The following is a 19,456-nucleotide window of genomic DNA, read 5'->3' on the forward strand; positions in this document are numbered from 1 at the left end:
AAACTTAATAAGCTAAAGCATCTGCTGAACAGCAAACGTAAGAATAAAGCCAAGCATACTACAGAGAGGATAAGGAAAGCTCAAATTAATTTTTTGAAAACACTAATAAAATCAATCAATGTCTAGTAAGGCTGATTTTTAAAAATGAATCAACATAAACCATATCTGAAATGAAAAAGGAACCATAACTAGTTATACAGCAAAGATATAAAAGGTAAGAAAACATGGTCATTTATGTCAATACATTTTAATTTTTATTAGCATATAGTTGATTTACCGTGTTGTGTTACTTTCTGTTGTATAGGACAGTGAGTCAGTTATACATATATATATATCCATATATATGTACATATATATAAATATCCACTCTTTTTTAGATTCTTTTTCCATATAGGTTATGACAGAGTATTGAATAGAGTTACCTAAGCTATACAGTAGGTCCTCAATAGTTCTCTCTTTTATATATAGTAGAGTGTATATGTCAACCCCAGTCTCCCAATTTATCCCTCCCCAACAACACATTTTGGTGCTTCCCTGATAGCTCAGTTGGTAAAGAATCCACCTACAATGCAGGAGACCCCAGTTCGATTCCTAGGTCGGGAAGATCCCCTGGAGAAGGAACAGGCTACCCACTCCAGTATTCTTGGGCTTCCCTTGTGGCTCAGCTGGTAAAGAATCACCTGCTATGCGGGAGACCTGAGTTCAATCCCTGGATTGGGAAGATCCCCTGAAAAAGGGAAAGGCTATCCACTCCAGTACTCTGGCTTAGAGAATTCCATGGACTGTTACAGTCCATGGGGTCGCAAAGAATCAGACACGACTGAGCGACTTTCACAATACATTTTAAAACTCAGTTGAAATGGGCAAATTCCTAGAAAAATATAGATTATAAAATAAATCAAGAGCAAACAGAAAGCCCAAATGTTCTATAATCATTAAGGAATTTAAATCACTGAATATTTTCCCACAAAGAGAATTTTAGACCCAAATAATTTTGTTAGCCAAGTTCTAACCAAGCATTTAAACTACAAACAATTCCATGGGACTTCCCTGGTGTTTCCACAGGACTGCGCTTCCACTGCAGGGGGGCACAGGTTCAACCCCTGGTCAGGAAACTAGGATCCTACAAGTCACATGGCACAACCAAAAAAATAATAAATGAATCACAAACAATTTCAATTCTGAATACTATTCCAGATTGTAGGAAAACAGGGTATACTCCCTAATTCATTTTATGTGGCTAACATATCGTTGATAACAAATTTGACAAAGGAATTTCAAAAAGTAAAACTGCAAGCCAATTTTATTTGTGAGCATGGATGATAAAAATGATAAAATCATAAATAATTAATAAGCCGATCTACAATATACTTTTTAAAAAAGTATACTTTTTAAAAAAGGTACTATATCACAAATAGAGTTATGTCAGGAATGCAAGGTTGGTTCAATGCTAGAAAGAACAAAAACATACTCTGATAAATTAAAAGCACACCTGTTAAAATAAAGAACAAGCTAAAGATGCCTGAATCATTACTTCTAGTCAACACTGTAATAAAGTACTAGAATTAAGAAGACAAGAAAAAGGATAGGGAGTAAAAAAGAGGAAATAAAACTCTAATACACAGACCACTTTTTCTTACACAGAAGTTTCAAAACATGGGCCTCCCTTGTGGCTCAGCAGGTAAAGAATGTGCCTGCAATGTGGGAGGCCTGGCTTTGATCCCCAGGTTGGGAAGACCCCCTGGAGAAGGGAAAGGCTACCCACTCCAGCATTCTGGCTTAGAGAATTCCATGGACTGTATAGTCCACAGGGTCACAAAGAGTCAGACATGACTGAGCAACTTTCACTTCACTTCAAAACATACTTCAGGTAAATTATAATTTTTGGAAGGTTGCCAAATGTTAGCAACTCAACCACATTTTCATTCCTCTGGAACAAACATTTAGATAAGCAATTTTTAAAAAGATACCATCTACAATGGGGAGGGAAAAAATATATAAGATATCTAGCAATACACCTAAGAAAAGATGAGTAAAACTTTCATGTAGAAAACTATAAAATTTTGTTGAAAAACATTAAAGATTTAAATAAATGGAGAAATACACCATCTTAATGAATTAGAAGCCTTACTATGTTAATGATTGCCAATTCACCCAAATTAATCAATGGTATAGTATATAACTCCCAATTAAAATCCAGGAATTTAACAATCTGATTTTTAAAAAAGACATATATGGGTAATTCCCTGATGGTCCAGTGATTAAGACTTGGCACTTTTACTGCTGTGGCTCAGATTCAATACCTGGTATTAGGGAACTAAGACCCCACAGAGCAGAGTCAAAGCACTGACTCTGGAATAAAATATATTTGAGTTCCAGTTGTCATTTATCAGTTGTCTCATTTTACATTTCTAAATTAGAAATAATACCTATCTTCAGTGGTTGTGATATTAAGGAAAGTACTCGATGTCTAGCATTTGGTAAATACTTATAAAATAGTAACTCCTACCTCTATTATTATGATTGTCTCATTTGTCTCTTTATCCAACTTTCTTCCTACAATCATTTTTCATAATAATAAAATAGTAAAAAAATGAGTTATTTTTCTAAAACACAGCTAACTACATAGCCAAATCTCCAGCCATGCCTCCTTATCCTTTCTTTCCTTCTTTTTATGCTGCTGCTGCTGCTACTAAGTCACTTCAGTTGTCTCCAACTCTGTGTGACCCCATAGACGGCAGCCCACCAGGCTCCCCCATCCCTGGGATTCTCCAGGCAAGAACACTGGAGTGGGTTGCCATTTCCTTCTCCAATGCATGAAAGTGAAAAGTGAAAGTGAAGTTGCTCAATCATGTCCGACTCCTAGCGACCCAGTGGACTGCAGCCTACCAAGCTCCTCCGCCCATGGGATTTTCCAGGCAAGAGTACTGGAGTGGGGTGCCATTGCCTTCTCCCGTCTTTTTATGCTATCTAATACCAAATACTTACAACTATGCTCTCATGCCACCTACCATATCTCTGCACATGTTCTACTGTCTAGAATACGTTCCCCATTTTATTTGCGTAGCAAATTCCAACTTATCTTTCAAACCTTGAATTCATACGCCATCCTGTGAAAAGTTTTCTGCAATGCATCCTGATAATTTTCTATGTTAACACTGAAACTCACATATTTCAACATTTAATTATCACATTGTATTGTGACTCAAAATGCTCTAAGCCAGGCTTCAACACCGTGAACCATGAAATTCCAGATGTTCAAGCTGGTTTTAGAAAAGGCAGAGAAACCAGAGACCAAATTGCCAACATCCGCTGGATCATCGAAAAAGCAAAAGAATTCCAGAAAAACATCTACTTCTGCTTTATTGACTATGCCAAAGCCTTTGACTGTGTGGATCACAATAAACTGGAAAATTCTTAAAGAGATGGGAATACCAGACCGCCTGACCTGCCTCTTGAGAAACCTGTATGCAGGTCAGGAAGCAACAGTTAGAACTGGATATGGAACAACAGACTGGTTCCAAATAGGAAAAGGAGTATGTCAAGGCTGTGTATTGTCACCTTGCTTATTTAACTTATATGCAGAGTACGTCATGAGAAATGATGGGCCGGATGAAGCACAAGCTAGAATCAAGATTGCTGGGAGAAATATCAATAACCTCAGATATGCAGAGGACACCACCCTTATGGCAGAAAGCGAAGAACTAAAGAGCCTCTTGATGAAAGTGAAAGAGGAGAGAAAAAAAGTTGGCTTAAAGCTGAACATTCAGAAAACTAAGATCATGGCATCCGGTCGCATCACTTCATGGCAAATAGATGGGGAAACAGTGGAAACAGTGACAGACTTTATTTTGGGGGGCTCCAAAATCACTGCAGATGGTGACTGCAGCCATGAAATTAAAAGACGCTTGCTTCTTGGAAGGAAAGTTTTGACCAACCTAGACAGCATATTAAAAAGCAGAGACATTTCTTTGCCAACAAAGGTCCAGCTAGTCAAGGCTACAGTTTTTTCAGTAGTCATGTATGGATGTGAGAGTTGGACTATAAAGAAAGCTGAATGCCAAAGAATTGATGCTTTTGAACTGTGGTGTTGGCGAAGACTCTTGAGAGTCCCTTGGATTACAAGGAGATCATACCAGTCCATCCTAAAGGAAATCAGTCCTGGGTGTTCATTGGAGGGACTGATGCTGAAGTTGAAACTCCAATACTTTGGCCACCTGATGCAAAGAACTGACTCATCTGAAAAGACCCTGATGTTGCGAAAGACTGAAGGCAGGAGGAGAAGGGGACGACAGAGGATGAGATGGTGTGGATGGTATCACCAACTCAATGGACATGAGTTTGAGTAAACTCTGGGAGTTGGTGATGAACAGGGAGGCCTGGTGTGCTGCAGTCCACTATGGTGTTGCAAAGAGTCAGACACGACTGAGCGACTGAACTGAACTGAACTGACTGTGACTACTTATCTACTAAAATGAAGACCCCTTTAAGTATTAGATATTCACCTTAAATTTCTAGCCCTTAGCATAGTGCCTGGAATAGGAGAGGTATCAAATAAATATTCACAAGGTTAAATTTAATCCCACCCCCAATCACCAGGACCAGACTCCATCAATCTCACCCCCACTCCATTTCTCTCACATCATTCCCAATCTTATTCTCCACTGCTCTCTTCCTTTCAAGGTAGTAATATCCTTCTCTACCCTGAGCTTTCCAGGTGGCATTAGTGGCAAAGAACCTGCCTGCCAGTGCAGGAGACACAACAGATTCGGGTTTGATCCCTGGGTCGGGAAGATCCCCTGGAGGAGGACATGGCAACCTATTCCAGGATCTTTGTCTGAAGAATCCTAAGGACAGAGGAGCCTGGCAGGCTACAGTCTATAGCATCGCAAAGAGGCGGACACAAGTGAAGCAACTTAGCATGCATACACAAGCCTTCTCTACCCTAAACAAACAAAATCCTTCTTTGATTCCGCTCCCCCTTTGAAGTACTAGCTCATTTCTCTCTTCAACAGCTAAGAGATAACTGTTTCTCAATTTGTCATCTTCCCAGTTAGAATACATCTTTCTTTTCTCATATTACAAAGCCTGTGCTTCTATTTAGCTCTTACACAAATTCTATTTATTAGCATTAGACCTTTAAGAGCCTTTTCTTGACTACACTAATATAACCTGAAATTCTTCTCTGTCTTGGTCAGAAAACCATAAACTATTACCAAAAACAAAAAACCTCAAAAAACAGACAAAAGAAAGATTCAAAAAAAATTCACCTATTAAATGAAAAATGTGTTACCTGAGTAAGAATTAAGAGAAACTGTCCACCGTACTGTTAGTCCTAGTAAGACTGCAGCTGTCATCAAGTACCATTTCTCCATATTTTTTCTTCGAATTCAGGAAGAGGGAAAAAATACAGCAATACTAACACAGGAATACTTTTAACATGCAGTGAATCACTTCTTTTCTTGATCAGAGAAATATTATCAATTATTTGGAATTAGGAGTTTGAGAGGATTTTAATTGATGCTTCGTTTCCAGTTAAATATTGATTTTTATCTCTAGGAAGAAGTAGCCTGCAGGGGAAAAAAAAAAAAGATACCAAGATTTAGCTGAGCATAGTGCCCAAACAACAAACATTAAACCAAAGAGAAAGATGGAGAAACAGGGGAAGGGGATAGTCAAGGAAAATGGATAATTTCAAGTTCCTTATTCCCTAGTCCTCCAGTCAGGAAATGAACCTCAAAAGGTTAGCTCCTCAGGACTTCCCTGGTGGTCCAGTGGTTAAAAGTCCATGCTCCCAATGCAGGGAATTCAAGTTTGATCCCTGGTCCTTGGGGAACTAAGATTCCATGTGCTATTTGGTGAGGCCAAAAATAAAATGAAGGAAATTTAGAAAAACTAGGACTTGCTAGATTGGAAAATAAAACAGTTTCATACTCAAAAGATTAATCAATTAATTAATTCAGGGAATTCCCTCAAGGTCTAGTGGTGAGGGCTCCATGGTTTCATTGCCAAGGGTACAAGTTCAAACCCTGGTCAGTGAACTAAGAACCCACAAGCTATGCAGTGCTAAATTTTAGGGGAAAATTGGCACATTTTACCTATAGGTCAAAAAAAGTATTTTTCTTACTTAAAAATAGCAAGGAACAACTCTAGAATTAATAAGTCTAGCATCTCAATAAGTTAGAATGACTAGAAGCATTTAATAAGGCTATGTGAATGTATTATTCAAATTCTATTTATACAAATTCCCTTTTTCTTTCCTCCCTCTTACTGCATCCACCTTTGATCATTTCATTGATCACAAGACATTCTACCACAGAGGCAAGGGAGGAGGAAAAATTAAAATTAAATCAGCTTCTCACATTGATTCCAGGTTTCACACAGTTTATGGGCCATTATAAACTTTTCAAATCCTTTTCTAGTCTAACTCAAAAACCCCTTTTTAACGTGTTGCACTATATATTCCAGAATTGCAACACAACACTCTATTTTCTGCTGAGATATCAAGTTTAAAATTGATTTTACAAATGCTAAGTCCTGGATTTAAAAATCCATAACTTAACTGATATTCCATTGTGGAAACTTCAATCAGTAAAACAACCAAGTTAAATGAATTATCCACAGTTCCAGATGATCATATTTAAATAACAAAAATAAGACAATCAATTACCCTTAATAATCATAACGATCTTTAAAAAAAGAATAATGCTTAACTAATAATACGCTGATCAAGTTTTTGTTTGATTTCTGGCCTCACCACAGGGCTTATGGGATCTCAGTTCCCCAACCAGGAACTGAACCCGGGCAATCCGAAATCCTAACCATTAGGTCACCAGGAACCTCCCTGATCAAGTTTGTTAAGCGCACAATGGTGGAACTGCTGACAGATGAAAGGATCATATCCAAAAAGATTTAGACAACATCTATGATGGGCCAAATCTAACTCCAGAAATCATTACAGGGATAATAAATTCAAAGTTTTGCACTTAAACGTCAAAAAAAAAAAAAACAACACAAAAAACAAAAAACTGCTTGAGTAGTGAAAGGGAGGCAACAGATAACAGATCAGCTCTGGATGGACCCAGATGACCCTGATGACCAGTGTTAGATTAAATCTTAGGAAAACTTTTCTAACAACTAGAGCTATCCAAAAATTAAATGAGCTTCTTCTTAAGAAAGGAGTTACTCTTTAAAAGGATCAAACAAGGACTTCCCTGGTGGCCTAGTGGCTAAGACTCTGCACTCCAGATGCAAGTGATTCAGGTTCAATCCCTGGTCAGGGAACTAGATCCCACATGTTGTGTCCTGATTTAAGTGGTTGTTAAAAGATGTGTTTACTTAATGGTAAATCAATTAGTTACAATTTATGATTTGTGGACAGTATTTTCTTGTACATGTTATAATAAAAGTTACAAAGGAAATAACATTTATTTGTCAACTAGAATATAAGCTCCAAGCAAGCAGGGATCCTCCTGTCTTAGCTGCTGCCCAGTTCCCTGCTCATAGAACAAGGCTGGCACAGAGAAGGTAACTCAAAGTATTTGCTGAATGGAGACCTTCGGGTGAAGAAGGGAAGTACCTAATTGTACTGAGTCCTTTGTGGTTAAAGATATTATCATACGAGATTGCTAACCGATCTGTTCTCCTTGAACAGTAAAAAGGGTTGTTTTTGTTTTTTGTTTTATTTTACTATTTTTCCTTTCTGTACAACAAAGTAGAGTGGCTTCCTAACCCATTCTCGCGGGCAGCAAAGAATTCTTCCGTCCCACTTTACCCAGAGGGTGCGTCTCGGCAGAAAAAATGTCTGTCGTCCACGTCCCAGGGCCAAACTTGTTCCTTTCGGTCCGAAAAGGTCCCTCCCCCAGGTGAGCAGCAAAGCCAGGGAGTGTGCTATCCCAGGCGAGCACAACTCGCCAAAGGGCCCCTCCTTGGTATGTCTGCCCCTTTCTCCGGCGAGCCGGACCCTCAGGACCGCAGGAACAAGGGTGCCAAGCTTTCCAGTCCAGGGCACCCCCATGATCACCGCATCCCCCACCCGACCCCCAATCTAGCCTGCGGGCGGGACTGAGGAGGCTTCCCTTCCCTCGAGCGGAGCGGAGCCGGGAGCCAGACAGCCAAGCCCCAGGCCCTTCCCCTCCCTCCGAGCGCCCCAGAATTCCAGGGACCGGGCCTCTTACCCCGCCGCTCTCCGAACGTAGGGATTCGCGCCGCAGCAGGTTCCAGGAAGGCGCCTGCGCGCTCGCCCCCGCGGCGGAGAGCCCGGCCGGCCTTCCTTCCGCGTCCGCGTACTCGCGCACCGTCCGCGTGCCCGGAGCGGGAGCGAGCCCGTCGAGCGTGTGGGGAGGGGCGGGGAAAAGGCGCGGAGTGGAGAAGGCGGGCTTCGGAGGCAGAGCACGAGCCGCTGGAATCCGAGAGGCCTGGTGTCCGGGTGAGGCTTGGGGCAGGTGGAAAGCCCCTTGCTCTTCTTTCCTGGGATCGTGGCCAAGGCCTGAGCGGCTGCTTAGTCCACGGATTCCTGTTAGGGGAGCGTCCTGGCGCGCTTCACACAGTGGACAGCCCATGGCTAGTCCTCACCAACGAGCTGGAGATCTTCCTCTGGACCTATGCCCTTGAGGAGCCAGAAAGCCAATGGGCTTTACTTTCTTCAGGCTGCATGCCTTCAGAGAAGTAGGTATTAAGCTGGGAAGCCACTTCATGGAGTTAATAGTACTGAACTCCAGGCATCTTCAAGAAACTGTGGGGGGTGCTAAAGAACAGCTCTGCCCTCCAGTAGCCATCACACCTTCCCCATCAAGCAGCTTGGACCGCCGTGTTCCCAAACCTGCAAATAATAACCACATTCCCTTACTTTGGTCGGGGAATGCCCTCATATACCCCTTCTGAATCCTGCCATTTTGTAAAGCCAATCCCGCTATAATCCGTGAAAGTAACCACACACCATGAACATGAAAGTGTTAGTTGCTCAGTCGGGTCCGACTCTGCAACCCCATCAACTATAGCCTGCCTGGCTCCTCGATACATGGAATTCTCTAAGCAAGCATTCTGGAGTGCGTAGCCATTCCCTTCTCCAGGGGATCTTGCCGGAGCTTGAACCTGGGTCTCCTGCCCTGCAGGCAGACTCTTTACAGTGTAAGCCACTGGGGAAGCCCAGTATCCGCAAGTATTCGGCTTTTTGTTCTTCAGTCACTAAGGTTAAGTCATACCCAACTCTTTGCGACTCCATGGACTGCAGCACGCCAGGCTTCCCTGTCCTTCAGTATCTTCTGGAGTTTGCTCAAACTCATGTCCATTGAGTCAGTGATACCATCCAACCATCCTATTCTCTGTTGCCCCCTACTCCTCCTAACCTCAATCTTTCCCAACATCAGGGTCTTTCCCAGTGAGTCAGCTCTTTGCCAGGTGGTCAAAGTATTGGAGCTTCAGCTTTGGCTTTGGCTATGGCCTTATACTGGGGCTTCCCTGATAGCTCAGTGGTAAAGAATCACTCGCTAATGGAGGAGATGGAAGTTCAATCCCTCGGTTGGGAAGATCCCCTGGAGAAGGAAATGGCAACCCACTCCAATATTCTTGCCTGGGAAAATCCCATGGACAGAGGAGCCTGGTGGTCTATAGTCCATGGGGCCACAAATATTTGGACACAACAGCAACTAAACAACAACAACATGGCTTTATAACAAAGTGGCTCTGAACAACTCTCTGGATCATGCTTTCTTCACCTGTGAAATGAGTGGGCTAGATAAACTTCCAGACCTAAAATTTTATCCTACTATATTTTAAAGACCGTTGGCCCTAGAAATATGAAGAAATATGGCCAAGTGTCTGCCTTCAAAAATGTTAATTCTCATTGGAAAAGCATAAAAGGATAGATTACCAGTCAAATTACTGGTATATGCATTAAGTACTGTAGGAGTTCAGAGAAGAACATTCATGTAAACTAAAAATTATCAAGAAACACTTTCCCTAGAGAAGTCAGCTGAGCTTTGAAAGAGAGCCTGGGCCAGGAGAATGGGAGTAAGGCTCTCGACAAAGGAAATGGTTCAAGCCAAAACTGTGGCAGTTGGGACTTCCTTGTCAAGACTCTGCACTTCTAAAGCAGGGGCCCAGGGTTTGATCACATATTGATATTTCAAAAATATCAGTATATTATAAAAGATATATCTTCAAATGATGACAATTGGTATCAGTCTCTTCTTTCTTCCTCCCAAGCTGATAGCTTCTGGTATAATATTCAGACCAAAGTTGGTGCTTAAAATGTTCATTGAATAAATTGTGGAAGAACTTCAAAACCTCTAATTCACAGCTGAACTGCCCCACCAATGCATCTATGTACCTACTCCTGCTCTTTCCCTCCACTAGGTACAAGCTGGTGATATAGTAACGAGCATAACTGCCTGAATGTCACTCCTGAATGTCCAGTGCCTATGCATAACAAATACTCAGTAAATGTGTTTGAGATGAGGTCACTGATTCACTGTCACTGGTATCCTTATAAGATGAGGAAATTTGGCAGTGGACATGCCCACATGCAGAGGATAATGTGAAGACATGGAGAAGATAGCAGTCTACAAGCCAACGAGAGAAGTCTCAAAAGACACCAATGCTGCTGACACCTTGATCTCGGACTTCTAGCCTCCAGAGTATGAGAATACACATTTCTGTTGTTTAGGCCACCCAGACTGTGGTTTTCCCTATGGCAGCCCTAACAAACTAGTACATACCTTATCAACGGTACTCTGAATACTCAGAGTAAGCAAATTCCCTCACACAAGTCATACTTTTATAGTATCCCCCTATTAAGAAAACAAGCCCTCTTCTGTATCAGGCCCAGGACTTCCCTGATTCTAGGTGAAAATCATTCACCTGACCGTAGCTGTTCAGGCGGCACTAGTGGTAAAGAACCACCTGCAATGCAGGAGACACAGGAGATTTGGGTTCGATCCCTGGGACAGGAAGATCCCCTGGAGGAGGGCACATCAACCCACTTCAGTATTCTCGCCTGGGGAATCCCATGAACAGAGGAACCTGGCAGCTGCAGTCCATGTGGTTGCAGAGTTAGACTGAAGCAACTTGGCACTCACACACATTGTTAGAAATAGATTTTTTTTTTTTCTATCTGTATAGCTTCCTCAGTTGACCCTTATATGTCATTTTTCATTCATCTGAAATCTCCAACTTTCATCATACCTTTGTCTCCCCCAGGGATAAGTTCACCTAAGTAGCATAGAGTGAACCTCCAAATTTCCATCTAGCTATTGGCAAAATAGCCTCCTCTTTTATATGCTAAAAGTTGTTCATACCCAATTCACTGGATCCTCACAATAACCCTGAAAGGATATTAGAAAGGTATTATTATCCCCTTTGGACACACAAGAAAACTTGAGAGCAACATTTCACAAAGTACGTCATTCAGTGGGATAACTACTGTCAAAAAAAAAAAAAGGTGAAAAAGATTATGAGACAACTTCCCTAGGGGTCCAGTGGTTAAGCCTTCCTGCTTCCACTGCAGGGGGCGTGGGTTCCATCCTTGGTCAGGAAACTAAGATCCCACTTGCAGTGCAGTGCAACATGCCCAAGAGGTAATACTAATAAAATAATTTTTAATAGCATGAGGACGATCTCTTGATACACAGATAAGTTTGAAAACAATGGGTTACACAAATCTAAAAAGAATTCTTTACTTCAGGTTTTCTCAGAGGTTTTTGTGTGTTATTATATATCAGTGTAAAGGAAATCAGTCCTGAATATTCATTGGAAGGACTGATGCTGAAGCTGAAGCTCCAATACTTTGGCCACCTGATACGAAGAATTGACTCATTGGGAAAGATCCTGATACTGGGAAAGATTGAAGGCAGGAGGAGAAGGGGATGACAGAGGTTGAGACGGTTGGATGGCATCACCAACTCGATGGACATGAGTTTGAACAAGCTCTGGGAGTTGGTGATGGACCCGGAAGCCTGGCATGCTACAGTCCATGGGGGTCACAAAGAGTCGGATACGACTGAGCGACTGAACTGACTGATACATCAATGTTATTATATATCATGACCTCCAAAAGAATATAGAACTTGGGCTTTGCTGGTGGTTGAGAATCTGCCTTGCAATGTAAGGGACACTGTTTCCGTCCCTGATCCAGGAAGATACTACATGCTGCAGGGCAACTAAGCCCATGCACCACAACTACTGAGGCCTGGCTCTAGAGTCCCTGATCTGCAATAAGAGAAGCCACTGCAATGAGAAGCCCTCACACAGCAATTAGACAGTAGCCTCTGATTGCACGACTAGAGAAAGCCTGAGTGCAGCAGCGAAGACCCAGTGTAGCCAAAAATAAATAAAAATTAAAAAATAAAAAATTATCACTAAACTTAAAAATATATAGAATTTTCAGACATTAACCATGAAATTCTATCCCCACACTCCATCCCAAATCTAACATCACTTCCTACAGAGTGGTTCATGAATCACACTTGTTGGAAATTCTGGTTAGTGACTTTTGCATAATTTCTCTAAGAAATACAGTAAAAAGATGTCAGGACTGTACAATCATGAATTTTAGTTACTTTCAGTCATTTTCATTCTTTGCACCCCTTTAACAAAAAGACACAGTATTGACATGATGACTGTCCTTAGTATGACTATGAACTTTGAAAATTAAGTTAATTATAAAACAAAATTAAATGGGAAAAAATAAATCCCTTAAAACCAGAAATAGAATGAAACAAAAGAACTCAAATGGGTATCCAATTGGTGGCTCAACTACACAGAGAATAACTGTTCCAAATGACTTTTTTTTGGCCATGCCCCATGGCTTGCCAGATCGTAGTTTCCTGACCACGGATTGAACCTGACACGCAGCAGTGGAAGCTTTGAGTCCTAACCACTGGACCAGCAGAGAATTCCCTCAAATCACTTTAAAACTCAATAATTTAATGATGTATCCCAAGTGCAATATGCCCTAAGAAAAAAAGATCTGTTTAAAAAAATATTAAATGATTGCTATGTTGTTGGCATTAGGATTAGTATTATTATTTTAGAAATTGCATGTGTGCTAAGTCACTTAGGTTGTGTCAGACTCTTTTTGACACTAAGGACTGTAGCCCACCAGGCTCCTCTGTCCATGGGATTCTTCAGGCAGGAGTACTGGAGTGGACTGCCATGCCCTCCTCCAGGGGATCTTCTGGACCCATGGATCGAATCTGGCATCTTCTATGTCTCCTGCATTGGCAGGCGGGTTCTTTTACCACTGCTGTATGTGTAAAGTGGGATAAAGAAAATAGAGATTTATGTGATACTCAGATTCTATCATCCCAGTATTTTGATACTAGGATTCTTGGTGTGGGGGAAAGGAGTAAAAGGCATAAGATAGAAATATCCATATGAACTTATGATTTATTTTACTTAATTATTGAAAGGAAAAATGGGAGGGAGAAAGAAGGGGAGGAAGGGAAAAAGGGAGTCAAGGAAAGGGAGCAAGGAAATATTTCCTAGCTCTTTTTCTGAGAGACTAAAAGTCTTTAGTCTTTCCTAACTAAAGTATGAAAGAACTAAAAGTTCTGAAAGGACTAGAAACAAAAACCAATTCAATAACAATAAGCATCTTTAGCATACAGATTGTAGTCTTGAAACACCATTTCTACTAAAAAGGAATGGGAGATCACAAGATGGGTAGCTAATTTCAGGTTTGGAAAAGAAATATATAAAAATAAATCTGGAACATTTTGTTCTACCAGATATCAAGGAAACTATCAAACACTACTAGAGTCAATGTCAGAAAGACTCCAAAGCCACCTTGAAGAGACTCCTATGGGCCACGGATGGGACACACGGAGCATTAGTAAGCATAATAACTACAAAGGATAGAAACACGTCAAACGTGAATTGTCTGTCTCATTGTCCTTGAACTTGTAAAGATACTTTAAAAAAAGAAAAGGTCAGCAATGGTGGAAGCTAGCAAACCACTCATTATTTTGAAAACTGGTATATAAAAAGAATTAAGTAGTTATTCTGCCTTTGTTATATAAATTATTCCAGTGAGAACCCAAAAGGGAAAGATTCTCTTTATAGAGTACTTAACTTACCTTTCTTGTCCCTCTTCTCCTCCTTCCTCTCCTTTCCCTTCCCTCTCTCTCTCTTTACACACACACCAAATAGCCTTACAGATGAAATGAACTGCTTTGGGAACTTCAGAAACTAGCCGCCTATATGAACGGGACCAAAGTGGAATCACCCTAAAACTGCATTATCTATTGTGAATTAGAATTATTTAAATTTCTTCATTGCTTAAATGAATCTAGTCAAGTTCATTTATAATTACTTATGGATATATTCGGAGAAGGCAATGGCAACCCACTGTAGTACTCTTGCCTGGAAAATCCCATGGGCAGAGGAGCCTGGTGGGCTGCAGTCCATGGGGCCTCGAAAAGTCGGACAGGACTGAGTGACTTCACTTTTACTTTTCACTTTCATGCATTGGAGAAGGAAATGGCAGCTCACTCCAGTATTCTTGCCTGGAGAATCCCAGGGACGGCGGAGCCTGGTGGGCTGCCGTCTAAGGAGTTGCACAGAGTCGGACACGACTGAAGCGACTTAGCAGCAGCAGCATGGATATATTCATTTATTAAACAAATAGTTATTCAGTAAATAACCTGCCCTTAAGGTTTTTATAGACCTATATTATATATAGCCCAGAAGAATATAAATCATTATTTTTACTGTCAATTTCAGATGCCACTTGGAAGTATTCTCATATACAGATTTTTCAACAGTATATATGTACATAATCATACATATAATGTCATCGATTTGATCCATAAAAGAAATAATACATGTTCCTGCCACCTAGTTCAAATAATGTTATTGTAACAGAGTCTAGGAATAATCCTAAGAACATCATTTTTATATCTTTATTTATATCCAGATATAAAAAGACAGAAGGAATGTAAATATATAACAGTCCACAGATATAATTTGGTGTGGAAGTCTGAGCTTCATAAATGCAAAAGATTTAAAAATTCTGTTTTTAAAAGTTATTAAAATATAGGATGGTGCTTATATCATTACAGATATAAAGAGATCTTTAATGTGGCAGTGTAATGTAGTCATTGGTTCATAGACCCCAAACCTCCAAGGAGTGTCACAAATCTACATCTCTCTCAGCCCAGGAATTTGAATTTAAATTTAAATATGTGATATATGATATAACTTAGACCAATATATTTTGGAGAATTATAAACATCTATAGTTTCCAAAAATGAGTAACACCATGGGTCAATGTTAAAGTACATTTGTAAAGCCAATGGGATAACACAAATGCTACTTTATTACTTTATCACCAGTGTCTTTCACAACTGAGTGGATTGTCACACTCTATTATGTGGTACACAGATCCATGGGCTAGAGCTATCATGGCACTTGTCTAAAACAGTCTTTGAAAATGAAAATTTGGGCTAAGTATAAAGGAGGCAACCTGCCAGTAAGAGCTATTCAAACCAAAAAGTGTTCCTGAGGGAAATGATAAGAACTCCATTTTAAAATCATATAAATCAAGATGGCAGGAGGTTCTAACTTGTAAATTTTACAGTAAATACATCAAGATTTAAAGTCTGATTTTTAAGTAAATTTTTATTTATAGTAAAGAATGAAAGTCCATACCAGAGAAAAAGGATAATTCAAAAAATAAAGCCTTTGCTTCCTACTTGGTTTTCTGCTTTTGCTCACCAATTTTTTAAAAAGATTGCCAAACTAAAAACGAATACTGAGAAAAGGGGTGGGACACAAAATATGTAGGGTGTGATTTTTTATCACCATTTTGTTTTACAGTGGGTTTGGGGTTTGGTTTTAATGAGAAGGGAGATGGCAGATATTGTCAATAGTAGCACTCTGCCTCTAGGAACATGGATTTAAAAATCTAAATGAGATACCACATGTGCCCAATAATAGTAGCTACTACATATCACCTGAATGATTCTCATAAAATGAAGGAAAGAACGTAGGTGCTTTGATGGTGTGAAGGAAAATAATCTTTCCTGGATATGCACTGAAGATAGGTTTGGAAAAAACTATCTATAAAAAGCTATTTTCTATAATTGATGGAGTTAGTTTTCTGGAATAAGAGCTGAACTGAACAGAACTAAACTATTATTGAATCCACAGTAGTCAGTTCATAACCTCTGGGTGCCCTTCCTCCTCCACAATTTCTTTCAGGATCTGCAGAAGAGGACTAGAAAAAGGAAAACATCCTCTCCCTTCCACTGACACCTAAATCTGCCACCCAAGAATATATGACAAGGAAAAATAAAAACAAACAAAAAAAGAGGAACAAGTTTTTCCCCAAGCCCCTATCCAAAGCTATAGTAGAGTATCGTGTTTACTTTTCAAATACTGGAACTCCTGTTCTTTATAATAGTTCTTGGAAAGGAGTGGAACTATAGCATTACCCTAGGTATACATTTGAGCTGATTATGAGGGTGGGGTCAGAGAGTACTAAATCCTATTTAAATAAATGTGCGGGACTGGAAAAGAAAAGTGTGAACAGTTATTCTTCTAAATAGACCCCAGTGAAATGCAATTATGATTTATCAGATACCCTGCATTTTTTTCTCCATAGAATTCTCCAGAACATTGTGGTTTAAAGGAAAGACACCAAGGCTGGTATCTAGTTACATTAAGCCCCAATTTGACTACTTGGTTCTCTGCTGGAAGCTGTATACTTCTCTTCCCAAATGAATGTTCCCTAGAGGCATCAGAGAAGTGGCAAGTCTTTCTCTGGAGACTCCTTTTCTACTTTTGGCCTCTTACATTCTGTAAAACATTTAGTTCCTTTAAGCCATTTCACAGTGTGAGATTTAATTACATTCTGGGTTGCTTTTTTTCTGGCCCCTCCTTGGTGTTACTGATTTGATCAAATCCACCAAATAGACATTTTATTGGTGTCTAAAACCTAAGACACCCAGATCAAATTTTGGAAAACCTTGTGTTCTTAATAAAGTTCTCTACTTTCTCAGCACGCTTATTTTACATTGAATTAATAAAGTTTTGGTAGTTGTTTCAATAGATTAAATGTCACACTTTCAATAGAAAGAGAAGGCTCTACCTAACTGACCTATTTTTCATCTGTGATTTAGAAAAAGGCGAGATTAGCATGGATATTGCATTTTCAAGGACCTCACCACTATTAAATAGACTGTTAAGTGCATTTTATGGCTGAAGAGTCTGTTCCCAGTTCAGTCTACAAGACGTGCTAAGTTCATCTCTACCTGCTACATTGAACATTCACTGACTAAAATACTTTCTGTGGATGTAATACCTATGCTCTGTATCTTTTAAGTACATAACTCTAAATATTTAAAGACTAGTAAAACGTAACTCAATAAAAGTCCCAAGAATATGTGTTGTCCCTCAAGAAAAATAGTGTTCTTATTTATCCAATGATACACATCTTGTGCTCCATTAGCAGCTGCATATCATAAGGTAACCAGATGTTGAGAAATAACACAGGCACCCATAAAACGAGATTCCAAGTCTTATTTAAAGCAAAAAAGCAACAGTAACTGGTTAAAGCTCCATCCTCACATCAACTCAACTTGTTCTCAGGGTTTCAGGGCTCTGAAAGGAGTAGTTTATAGGCTTCTAATGAACAGAAATATTTTACCGTTCATTATTACTGCAACTTGGGCCAACTTGAGCCAACTTGAGCATTTTTCTCTTGTTGTCCTTTAAGGAACTTCTGCCTGTCTGCTTACCTTTTCATTTAGGTGATATCTGAACACAAAAGAAAATGGCAATGAATGAACATGAGATAAATTTTAATATGAGAAGTAAAGATACTTACTTAAATTAAGAAATTATCTCCCAATGTCTCCCTCTCTTTCATCAGAGTATATAATCATTGTACTGTGTTAGCAAACCCCCAAAGAAGTAACTCTGTTAATGGAGAATTCTGTTAGAAAGGCTACTTACCTGCTTTTGCTTCCTTGGCACACCAGAACTTTGTTCTAAATTGATCAGTAGTCTCCATCTAATCCAGATTTCCATACATGATGGTAATTACAGGGATTCTTCCATTCAGAACTTTATGTACCCAACAGATCCCATTTTAGGGAAAAAGTGACTATCTGTTCCAAGGGTTCCCAATACCACAGACATGCACCTTAAGTATTTAAGCCTTTTAAATTCCCCAACTTTAACCTTCTGTGAAGAAAATCTGTTAACCACTCTATATGTAGAAAAAAATTTCTTCTGGTTCTTCTTCTTTTCTGCCACAAATGATTTAGCCTTTCCCACTCTGCCCAGCTGGAGTGACTACAATTGTTCTTCTATATTCTTATTCCACTTTGCTAATATCTCTCTTACAGCATCTAGCTCATTTCTCTTTGTGTTGTAGTTAGTTATATACATGTTTGCCTGCAAAAAGATGTTAAGCTTCTTAAGAGAGTAAATTCTATTCTCAATTTTCAGCACAATATTTGAATTGGTGGGTTCACAATAAACATTTGCTGAATTAATTAAAAAATTCATTAACCAACCAATTAATAAGCAAGTTTACATTAATCAAAAGATGAAGACCTATTAGTGAACTTCTAACTTCCCAGTGGGACCAACAAGAATAACTTGAATATACTTTACACTTGTTTTTTAAAATATCCCAAAATGGAAAAGAAAAATATCCCCAAACGAAAAATCATCTAGACCCATTTTATACAGCAATTGTAACCAAATTTTTTACAACTCGGTAAATGATTTATTCTATAGCTACACTAGACCGTTTCCTTAAAAAAAAAAAAAAAAAGAATGAAACACTGAGAGTAGATAATCTAGATAATTCAAATTCCCATTTATTTTTGTTTTAGACAATAGTCCTTATCTTTTACACAAAGCAGTACAAAATGAGGCAGTTCCCCAAAGAGTGACTTGGAGCTGGAAAATCCATTAGTGTTAGTTACTCAGTTGTGTTCGACCCTTTGCAACCCCATGGACTATAGCCTGCCAGGCTCCTCTGTCCATGGGGTTTCCCAGGCAAGCATACTGGAGTGAGTTGCCATTTCCTTCTCCAGCAAATTCCCATTTTACTTTTCCCAGAATTGCTTGGATTCTTTTTCTAGTCTTTTCCTTTGCTTGCCTGAGCTATAGCCTTTAAAGTTCTTAAGAGCAATAGGGCAATGTTGTCAGGTTCTCTAGATCAAAGATCATTAATAAGCTTTATTTGCAAAAGGAAATCCTATTGTGGAATTAAGAGTACAAGACTGGGAGGCAGTCTGATGCCTAATTCTGTTACTACATCATCTTAATCCAAAACACTTTCCCTTTCTGACTTCAGTTTCCTTATTTATACAATCAGATGGTTTTTATACTAATCTCCAAATTTCCACCAAATTCTTAAAATCCTATGAATAGTATTGGTACTTATATTTTTATTGAAGTATAGCTGATTTACAATATTGTGTTAGTTTCAGGTTTACAT

At 39.5% G+C, this 19,456-nt stretch overlaps 1 protein-coding gene across 1 annotated transcript in view; it reads right to left on the bottom strand.

The window, feature by feature from the left end:
* ALG6 (ALG6 alpha-1,3-glucosyltransferase) overlaps window positions 1-8,294 on the bottom strand; it is a 52,817-nt gene extending 44,523 nt beyond the window's left edge. Inside the window, exons 1-2 of the mRNA XM_043879043.1 lie at window positions 8,178-8,294; window positions 5,294-5,570 (exon numbers count right to left, since the gene is read on the bottom strand). Of these exons, the coding sequence (XP_043734978.1) occupies window positions 5,294-5,375 (82 nt within the window). The 5' untranslated portion in view covers window positions 5,376-5,570; window positions 8,178-8,294. The remainder of the gene's footprint in view (window positions 1-5,293; window positions 5,571-8,177) is intronic.
* Window positions 8,295-19,456: the final 11,162 nt, after the last annotated feature.

Source organism: Cervus elaphus, chromosome 20 (assembly GCF_910594005.1).
Source record: "Cervus elaphus chromosome 20, mCerEla1.1, whole genome shotgun sequence".
In the NCBI taxonomy this organism is placed as follows: Eukaryota; Metazoa; Chordata; class Mammalia; order Artiodactyla; family Cervidae; genus Cervus; species Cervus elaphus.